Here is a 10,182-nt window from a genome sequence, read left to right on the forward strand (position 1 = left end):
CTGCAGTGCCCCGTGGGGAGCTCCGCGGGGAGGGGGCTAGCGGCGGGCGCCGTCTCCGTGGCCAGGCCGCGGGGGCGCCGGGCAGACATGGTCGGTTACGACCCCGAGGCCAAGTGCGTGTCCACGCTGGAAGCAGCCGCTGCGGGATCAGCGGCCGGGCTGGTCAGCCGCGTCCTCGTCTGCCCCTTGGATGTCATCAAGATCCGCTTTCAGGTACCTTCCCCGCGGCTCCCGTGTGCTGGGGGAGCGGGCGGGAGCGTGAAACCTGCCCGGGAGCCCGACCCGAGGGGCGTCTGAGGGCGGCTGCGCCTGTTGGCTTAACTTGCCTCGTATCACAACGGGAACTGGTGTTTTTCTTACCCCCCCTTTCTTTCTCTTTTTCTAAACAATCTCTGTCATCTAACCGAATTTCACCAGCATTCACGCTGATTATAGTCACTCCGGGCGTACGGTTTTGTCCTGGCGCATCGTTAGAGCCCAGACGCCGCCGTCGTTTCTGGACGCGATTCTGAGGGAAGGCAGGACGTCTTCACCTAGCGTCCGTCAGGGTCGTGAGATCCTGAGCTGGACACTCGAACCTAGCTGAAACACGATGTGGAATTGAAAGCATTCTCCCTGTTTTTCTCCAGCTTCAGATTGAGCAGCTCTCCTCCAGCAACCCGCTGGCGAAGTATCATGGCATCCTGCAAGCTGCACAGCGCATCTTCCGGGAGGAAGGGCTGGTAGCCTTCTGGAAGGGCCACGTCCCTGCTCAGTTCCTCTCGGTTGGCTACGGAGCTGTCCAGGTAAGGGGACCAGACACCAGCCAGGCCCAGCGTTGTAGGACTCTGTGCTTTGCTGCTCTTCAGACTAGCTGCGTTGTCAGATGCAGAAGGATCCAGGTTTGCACTGTATAGATGCAAGCCAGCCCCAGTTGCCCCCAGGCAAGATGTTTGCCTGTATAATGCTAGTCTATAATTCCTGAATTAATTCTCCTGAGCTTCCTGAAAAGTACTTTTTCTTTTTGGCAAGCTTAGGACTCTCTGTTCCTAGTGACCTAGGCAAGCCCTGTTTGTTCCTGACTCTTGGCTTAGTTATTTAGGTTCCAAGCGTGTACATTTTTTCCCGTTTTTCACATTTTCCTTACAGACTGGTAGGGCAGCAAAGTCAGTGAGGCTGATGAAAGTATTTTCCACAGTATTGTCATGCTTTGTAAACATTAGCGATGTGTTTTGTGGTTACTGGTTGAGAGAGAAATGGGCAATATATCTGTAATATAGTAAATACTCTTCATGATACACAGAGCATTAAAATTAAATTTTCACACTTCTAAACGCGAGACTGTTGCCAGAAGTATTGGGAATCAGAATGCCCCAGGCATTCCTTGGTTTGCTGAGTGATTTTCACAGGGCATTCTTTGAACACATGCTCCGCCAGGCTGCAAGTTAGAGGGCTTTTGAAGGGCACAGAGAAAGAAGGTGGTTACAAGTGAGGGGTGGAGCCCTGTTGGTGAAGTGAAAGAACAGCGGGAGATCTGTCAGTGATAAGAATTGTCTCCTTGATTTGTGTGTATTTGTTTCTGTAAGTTCATGGTGTTTGAGAGCTTGACAAAATTGGTGCACAACACCACATCATACAATGCCCGTGATTACTTCGTGCACTTTGTCTGCGGTGGACTAGCTGCTTGCACAGCCACTGTTGCAGTTCAGCCCGTTGACACGCTACGCACCCGATTTGCTGCTCAGGGTGAGCCAAAGGTATGGGTTAGGAATTCAGTTTTTTGAATTATTATTTGTGACAGTAGCAATATTTCATTTGCACAAACATAGGAAGTTTGAAAAGTATGTAATAGCCTGTGGATTAACGTAAAAGAACAGGTACTGCTCTTGGGCAATATTTGCGTTGTTGCCAAGATATCCTCTGTGCTGTTGACATAGCTTTCTTAATTATATTTTACTGCTCCTTGTTTTGTTTGACTCCTGACAGGTGATCCAGAAGGAAGGAGAAACTGTCCTTATCAGGATAACTTGATTTTCATTTTGGCTGTTGGCCATTTAAAGAATATACTATCTGTTGTACATTGTGAGCTTAAAACTTTCCACTTACAAAGAGTCATGTTTAGGTGACGATGAGGATGATGCTTGAAATTAGTCATGTTTCACCTGTGTTTCGTATTCCTATTTGGAACAGAATTGGTCTGTGTGCTAATTAGGTCCGTTACTGCTGGGGCATATGAGTTTGTATCAGAGCCATTTCTGTACAGGGCTTTGACTTAGCATGCAGTAGAATCACAATATATTCGTAAGAATTCTGTTACAGAAGCAAGCAGAGCAGTTAGGAAAAAAATAGTAATTATATCTGTGATGCAAGTGATCACAGTCTATGACTCTTGGTTCAGTACCTTTTTTCTTCTCCTCAGATACAGCCTGGATGCAGTATACAATGTCAGTCCAGGCCTTTTACACAGACTTAACAATCTGGTCGTTGAGTTAGTCTCTTGTGGCTAAGACATAGGTTTATGTTGTCGACTCACTTATACGAACCACAGGGGCTTAGCAGAGAATACTGTGTGAAGGTGTGTGAAATGACTTTGTTCATTACTCTGTGCTAAAAATTAGTCAATTGTATTTTGAGCAGTGGGAAATTCCTATCACCTTTCCTATCCTGGGAAATAACCGGACCATTGGGTTGCTGATTTAAGCTTGTTTCATTAGGCATCTTGCCTCTTCTTTGTTGTCTAGATCTACCACAGCCTTCGCCACGCGGTTGTGACCATGTATCAGACAGAAGGGCCTTGGACTTTCTACAGAGGTTTGACCCCGACAATCATCGCTGTCTTCCCATATGCTGGCCTCCAGTTCTCCTTCTACAACGTGCTGCAGCGGTTTTCTGAATGGGCGATTCCAGCTGAAGGGAAGAAGGGAGGTAGGCATTTGGGGCGGTTATGTCTGTGGCCTTGGAGAGGAAGAGAGGATGAATGCTAGTTCGGGAGACTGACGTATGCTCAGTTTTCTGTCCTCTCAACCTTTTCAGTGCAACATCTGACAGGTCTCTCAATTTCCCATTTCTCATTCTTGCCCCTGCACAGGTATTACAAAGATAAGTGCAATGCAGTGTACGAAAACTTGTGTTATAGAATGACTGCGATGCAAACTTCGGTAGATGGGAAAGTGAAATGTCATAGGCCTGGGCACTCTTTTTTTCTTCCCACATTACTCATACTGCGGGAAGACCGTGCTGGCATCATTTTCTCTCAATTTCATTAGTGCTGTGGGGACAGGATTCTCAGGTTTCCTCAGGAAATCTGCCTACAAATTGCAGCACAGCTGTGCAGCAGAAAGTTCATTTAGTCTAATTTAAAACTCCCAAGCTCTTGGCTTGATATTTTTATGCTGATTTCTAGCTCCATTATAGGAAAACCTAATCTGATGCACTCTATCACCTTGACAGTTCTAGAGACTAGACACTCCCAAGGAGAGACAGTGTATGCAACATGGGCACCTTTTTGTTCCTCATCAGAATTTCTTCAGCTGGTGGAACTAGATTACGTCTACATATTTATTTTTAGATAGCAGATGTTGATGCTAGTTTTGAGCTGTGAAATGCGTTTGTCAGGAAGAAGACTAATACCACAAAACTAATTTCCCACTGGCCTGAGTGAAATCGTCAAGCAGTGTCAACTTGTGACTTACATTGACTTATTGATTGGAGTGATTAATCGAGAGTGCAAGATTTCCAGTCGCTTTTAGCTGAGGCGCACAAAAACTTTTCCACTCATTAGTGACAGGTTCTTCTTTGTTTCTTTTTTATATTATCACTTGGCAGAGCAAAAGAATGAACCAATATAGTGAATCAACGTGAGCTGTTACGCTCTGGCTCTAATGAGCATTGTGAGCCTGCTGTAGGACATACAGGTTGAGGTTCTGCGACCTGAACTGTGCAGAAGAGACAATGTAGCTTTAAAGGGTCTTTCTGGCCTTACTGCCTGTGTATAAATGATTTTACCTCTCGTGACACTTTAATTAGAACTCCCTGCTAATTCTCTTTCCGCTCTCTGGTGTCCTCTCCATTTCTGTGCTTCTCAGGCAATGTTAAAAACCTTGTTTGTGGCAGCTGCGCTGGAATCTTCAGCAAAACCCTCACTTATCCTTTTGACCTGTTCAAAAAACGACTGCAAGTGGGTGGCTTTGAGCATGCCCGGGCAGCCTTTGGGCAGGTAAGAGATGTTTGAATTGACTGGTTTTCATGAGTTTGGACTCAGATCAAGGCAAATCCAGAGCCATTTACTACTAGAATGCAGTGATGATTCACCAGTGGTACCTGTTGTGTTTGCATAGGGGTTGGGAGCTCCCAAAGAACTTCTAGGAGCTAAGCACTGATCTCCCTTATTAACAGGAATAGTTGCATGAATAAGCAGGATTTATTTTATAACGTTGACCAATATACCTGTGCTCTGCCTTCTCATCCATCTCCATCAGGTTGACTGTCTTGGAGCTGGGGGTGAGTTAGGCAGGATTTCAATTTATTTGATTTTTCTATTTGCTGCTTGGTGTTTGTGATTCAGGACTGAATGATGAACAGAGAATGAGGCTGCCTTCATGCTGGGATCTCCTGTCTGTCAAGATCCTTTTCTGCAGTGAATATTTAGATAAAAGGTGTAGACACCCAAGTGTTCGGAATGTGTCTTATGTACCAGAACATTCTGAAATTAAGAACACCAACCCTGGTGTTCTTAAGCACTGTCCTTATTACCTAAAAATACACAGAAATGTATTTAAGAAATGCAGATCTTTTAAGGAACTCTCTATTTGTTTCTTTTTTTTTTCCTAAAACACTGAAATTTTCTTCACATTCCTTGAGTCTGAGAAGCAAATCAGTCTATATCTCAATAAACTCTGAGAGTAGGAATTTTAAGTCCTAACCCACTGCACTGGATGCTTCTCCTCTTCTAGTGAGGTACAGAATTTGTTCTTAAGCACTGATGTGTCACAAGATGTTAAACCTTCATGCTATGACATGACCTGCTGGTAACTAATTTAGAGACTTTAAAAGCTGTAGCTGTGTTTTATTTCCTTCAGAAAACTGAAGAGTTGCACCTCCTTAGAGAGTGAAGGAGATGGAAAGCAATAGCAGCATAATCTGAAATAGTTATTCCACAAACTCATATCATAAGTCATACATGCTGCTGTAGCATAAGGCATATTGGGCACTCAGTTGGAATGACCTGCATAAGCTTTTACTGATACAGAATATGTGCTTTGTCTCTACCAAACTGACTCTCTGGCACTTTCAGTTATATTAAGCCCCAGAAAGGCGTCCCCAGGCTTCGTGCCATAATAGGTTTCTCTGATGTTGTTTGGGGCTGTGTTCTTTCCCAGGTGAGCTGTCCTTCAGTTGCTACTTATTTCATCTTTTCACCGCTTCTCTCCTAGGTGCGGATATATAGGGGTGTCCTGGACTGCATAAGGCAGATCATGCGAGAGGAGGGACCAGGTGGATTCTTTAAGGGCCTTTCCCCCAGCTTGCTCAAGGCTGCTGTCTCCACTGGCCTTGTTTTCTTCTGGTATGAGCTGTTCTGCAGCCTGCTGTGTGCTCTGAAGAACACTGATGTCACTAAGAGGAAGGAAAGTTGAAAAGGGCATGTGTTTGGCTACCTGGTATCCTCCTGGAGGAGGGAAACTGATGGCTTTGCTCTGTCATGAGCGTACTGGAAATGCCAGAGCTCTGAATGTAAGAAGCGGCCTGCTGGGACCATACAGGAGCAGGTGACTGCGAGTTCTGCTGAAGTCACTGAGCTGCTTTGCAGGAAACGTATACAGAGCACTTTTTTGTTCTGTCTCCTCTAATACGAGCAGATATTTAGTAAGGGGAAAAAAAAAAAAGCATTAAACTACCTAGCAGAGACTCTACTCTGAAAAGGTGCCTGACAAAGTGGGGGAATTCCTCCACTTGCCCTGGATCACAGAGATGGATGCTGGCTTAGCTTGTGCTGTTTAACCAATGTCACTTCTTGTCACTGCATCTGCACAGCTTTATTTCCCTGCTTATGGCCTGCCATTTGCAGCATATTCTTATCTCTGTGTTGCACAGGTAGCTCTGTACCAGTGCTGTTTTGAAGTCAGTTAAACCCTAAACTGTGCATGGATCCTTGGTTTTCCTTTTCTTTGCTGCCAGCTGCTTCTCTTGATCACCACTTACTAGCTCCACATCCTCAGCCGCCTTAAACACAGTATCTTCTGCTGATTCATGCTGACCCAAACTTGCTCTTCCTGGAACTCTGGTGAGCTTGACTGGGTCTTAAAAGTGCCCATCTCTCCTCTTCTGTGTCTTGCTGTGCATCACTTAAGGTTTTGCATTGCCTCAGTCATTTTTTTCCAAATAAACCTGCACAGTGAGAACTCTGCTCTGAGGGGGATTCAACGCACAAGCCCAATTCCTGTTGTGGGGTTCTTTGCTTCCCTGCTGCTGTGCAGTGAGTAAACAGATGCTGTATATAATCTTAGACTCAGTATTTAATCTACATTAAAACAATGAAAGAAAGTCCTGTGGAAACTAGTAAACATACTCTTTTATTTCTTAAACTACCACCTTTGAATGTTTTAGCCAATATTTCTGAAGTGGCCTCAACATTTCTGAATGTCTGTTCTAGTGCGGTGCTAACAAATAAAAATGTTTTGACAAGATCAGCCAAAGTGAGAAGGCTAACCAGGTAAAATTGGAGTTGGTTGACATAGCATGGTGTTTAAGCAGAAAAGGATGATTGAATGGAAAAGTGGGGTTTTTTTTGAAGTTTCAAAGGTTTTACAAATGATGAATTTAAAAAAAATGATTTACGTAAGAGGAAAAAAAGAGGAAAAAGTCTTTGTTCCTCCTCTTTTATTCTCTGTTATTTCAAGCTGAGCAGGGTGTGGCTGGGTCAGTGTGAAGGCAGACTTCCAAGGAAAAGCCACTGCCATGCAAAAGCGTGTTAGTCCTCTGGTGAATGGTGGAAAGGGAAAAGCACTGCAGTTATTTAGAGGATGGTTCGATGTCCTTGTCATGATTCAAAGGTTTTTGTGTCTCCTCTGCGATGCTCAGGGTGTTAATCCCAAATGGTCTGGCCAAATTCCAGTGTGACCAATTCCATTCTGTTGACGCAACTTCTCCTGGAGATTTTGACTGCATATCAGTGTTACTCGCTTATCCTGAACTATTAGGAGAGGCTGTTTTTAAAGAGCAGCTGTTTCACTGCTGGGTGAAATACCCAGTGAGATGCCTTGCTAGCTTGGGACAAATGACTTTGTGTCTGCTGCGACTGCAGATCTTTGAGTGGAAAATGACTGAGTTTTGCTGCAGGTGGCTTTGGCAGCTACAATAAAACTAGATTCACTGAGTAGTGTCAGTGTCAGATATGAGACATATATGAGCCTCTAAGAGGGAGCGTTAGCTGCATGCACTGAAAAAACCCCAGCAGTTTTGCTTAAAGGAAAATATGCAAAGGATGTTGAATAAGGCGTCTCAAAGCGCCTCAATCCCATTGGCATTTTCCTAAGTTATTTAGGCTCTTTTGAAATCTTAAAATATTCTTAATAATGTTTTGCCTTTGTTTAGCACTGTTCATCCATTGTTCTAGGAAGACATCATCAGCCTGTAATGACTTGGAAGACCTCATAACCACTAATTCACTTAGCTTCATGACATCCTTCTGAGGCAGCAAAATGCCTCATTTCAAAGCAGGCACAAACAGGTTGGGATTGTGACTGTCCTGACTAGCGGTAGAGAGGAATGCTGTCATGGTTAGCAGGGACAGTACTGACCGCAGCAGAAATTTTTTCCATGCTGACCTGGACTTCCATATGCCTATAGGAAATCTGGACCCATCCATCCTGTCTAAACATTACAAGACTCTTGTTTTCCATTTTATGTCAAAGAGCTGCTGTTAAACTGCACACAATAGAAGGAAACTGGTTAGGAACTAAGTGGTGGGAATCTCAGCCTCTGAGATGAACGGTGATTTTCTTTGGTTCTCATGGGGGCAGAGAATTGAACAGAAAACTGTGCTCTGCTAGGGTGATGTTCCTTGAATGTGCTCTGGAGCTTGAGACGATACAGGCTACCTGCAGTGTGCAACTCGAGTGCTCCGCAGAGGGGGCAGCAATGGCGAGTACAGAACAGATCCTCCTGTTCCAGATCTCTGGAGAGGGGGGAAACAGTTCTCCGTTCTGTCTTACACGAGCTGACCCATAACAAATAGCAAAGTTGGAGTTTAAGCTCTGTGGCAGTCAGTGAGCTGCTTGTGCTGGTGTGGCTGAGGCTCTGGAGGAGGTGTCCCATGGTCAGAGAGCCTTGGCACGCCGCCGGGTTATATATATATCCCTCTGGGCTGTTAATCAGGAATGTTACAGGTCCATTAAGGCAGCTGGTCATGCCTGAGTGAAGGAGAAAGAAGCAACCTCAGACACAGAATATTGAAAGTTAACGTCTGACAGTCGTTTCATTGCTCGCCCCTGGTCAGCAGCACGTGTCCCTGCGAGATCTCCGATGTGCGCTTGGCTAACTGGGAGCCGCTGTAGTCAGGGAAATGACTGAAGCGGGAATGTTGTTCAGGAATGAGACTTGTTCAATGCAGAAAACTAGCAGGGTAGGCCTCATTTCTGATGAAGCTCTGACAAAACCCACTTGTACCGTCTGAAGCTCGATTTCCTGGAATTACGAGGAGCAGGAGGTGTGAGAGAGCTGTAGTCACCTTGTTCCTCCATGCGTGGAAACGGGTCTGCTCTTAGAAACTGGCCACACCGGTTCAGTCCAGGTTCACGTGACTCAAGGCAGCAGGTGACTCACCGGGAGCCTGCGCCACAGTTTGCTTCTTGGGGATGGCTGCGATTTCACTCCGGGATAATCCTGTTGGGGGGATTTGTGTCGCCCGGAATTCACCTCTCAAGCTGCTTAGCGGTTGCGTTTGTTTTCTTCTAGTGCCTTTTACCACCAGCCCGTCCGAAAGCGCTTCGGCAGACGAAGCGTTTGGTGCCCGTCGCGCGGTGGTTGCTGCGGGCTGCACCGCAGCTCCCAGCCAGCCTCGGACGGGAGCGGTCACGCACAAACTCGGTACAGAGTGCACAGGTTCCTGTAGCCCTGACCGACTCCCTGGAGTCCTGCAACAGGAATATTGCTTGGGATGCTTGTCCATGGCAGTGCAGCATGATTTTGAAAAAGAAATGAATGTTCTAGGGTTGGTTGCGGGGTGGAATGTTTTCCTCTTGCGGTGCAGAACTGTAATTCCTTGCAGCGTTCCTCTCTGTTGCCTGGCTGGAGCTTTTGCAGCTGCTGAAAGCATCAGATCGCAATGCGTGACGTGTGCCTACATTAAAAAAATGGAATATTAAATACTTAGTTATGCTTTTGTCTGGCTGCGCTCGTTTCTTCACTCCTCGCATGTACACATGGGGTGGGGGCAGTTGGACCGCGCAGGGTGCACACGTGGCCCTCCTGCTGCCCCAAAGGGAGCGTAGTCAGGGCCTGCGCTATGGGGCGGCGGGAGCCACCGGGATTTTCCTTCCTGGTTCTGGTTCCTGGGTGCTGGTCATCGGCGGGCAGAGCAGTCCCATCTGCTCCGTGACATTTTGGACCTCGACACTCCCAACTGTGCAAACGGGGATTGTCCGAGGGGCGCTGCGCAGCCCGGTCTGAGCGCTGCGCTTGAGAGGAACTGCCAGAGCCATGGATGTTTGAACCTGAGCCACAAATCCATGGGAATGAGCTCACGCTTTGTTGTATGCAGCCAGGCCACACAGCGCTGCAGAAAATGTTCACAAACTGCTCGTTCTGCATTTCCTGAAGCTGTTCTCCGGTTCCAGCAGCAGCCTGGCCGCTCTGCTGTTATCTAAATGCACTTGCCCTGTGCAATGTTTGAGAGTTTGGAGAAAATACACTACAGCCAGCAAGCTCTTACAAAGACCTGGGGTAGTACATCTTCCCTTTCCTGATTTTCTCACTTTTAATATATATATTTTTTTAACATTATCCCAAGATAACTTCACAAGAAGCAAAACTACAGCGGCAGCTCGGAGCAGCTCCGCTGGCTCCTACCCAGGGCTTATCCGGCCCGCGGGGGAGGGAGGGAGGGGAGGGAATAAACGTGGTTTTGGCCCGGAGAGCGGCAGCAGAGCCCGGCCCGGGGCTGCGCGGGGCCGCGCTTCCCTGCGGCGGCGAGAGGTGAGTGCCGGC

At 46.6% G+C, this 10,182-nt stretch overlaps 2 protein-coding genes across 3 annotated transcripts in view; both read left to right on the forward strand.

Annotated features, from left to right (window-relative positions):
* The first annotated feature begins 18 nt into the window (after nucleotides 1-18).
* Nucleotides 19-9,358, forward strand: SLC25A19 (solute carrier family 25 member 19). Its single transcript, XM_085304537.1, has 6 exons — nucleotides 19-213; nucleotides 630-785; nucleotides 1,566-1,736; nucleotides 2,721-2,904; nucleotides 4,065-4,195; nucleotides 5,412-9,358. Exons 1-6 carry the CDS (start codon nucleotides 88-90, stop codon nucleotides 5,610-5,612), a joined length of 969 nt encoding a protein of 322 aa, XP_085160663.1. The 5' UTR covers nucleotides 19-87; the 3' UTR covers nucleotides 5,613-9,358.
* Nucleotides 9,359-10,084: 726 nt separating this feature from the next.
* The window catches only part of MIF4GD (MIF4G domain containing), a 5,550-nt gene continuing 5,452 nt past the window's right edge, over nucleotides 10,085-10,182 (forward strand). For both annotated transcript variants that reach the window (XM_085304541.1, XM_085304539.1), the window contains exon 1: nucleotides 10,085-10,170. The gene's annotated coding sequence lies outside the window, so the exon portion shown is untranslated. The remainder of the gene's footprint in view (nucleotides 10,171-10,182) is intronic.

The sequence above is a fragment of the Rhea americana genome, unplaced genomic scaffold (assembly GCF_003343005.1).
Source record: "Rhea americana isolate MKP2758 unplaced genomic scaffold, rheAme1 scaffold_21, whole genome shotgun sequence".
Lineage (NCBI taxonomy): Eukaryota > Metazoa > Chordata > Aves > Rheiformes > Rheidae > Rhea > Rhea americana.

What these genes read in the sequence shown, in the direction of transcription:
- SLC25A19 (XM_085304537.1), top strand. Translation starts at nt 88, where the DNA reads ATGGTCGGTTACGACCCCGAGGCCAAGTGCGTGTCCACGCTGGAAGCA. An exon ending in TCATCAAGATCCGCTTTCAG is followed by an intron (nt 214 to 629) that starts GTACCTTCCCCG and finishes GTTTTTCTCCAG; the next exon opens with CTTCAGATTGAGCAGCTCTC. An exon ending in AGCTGAAGGGAAGAAGGGAG is followed by an intron (nt 2,905 to 4,064) that starts GTAGGCATTTGG and finishes TGTGCTTCTCAG; the next exon opens with GCAATGTTAAAAACCTTGTT.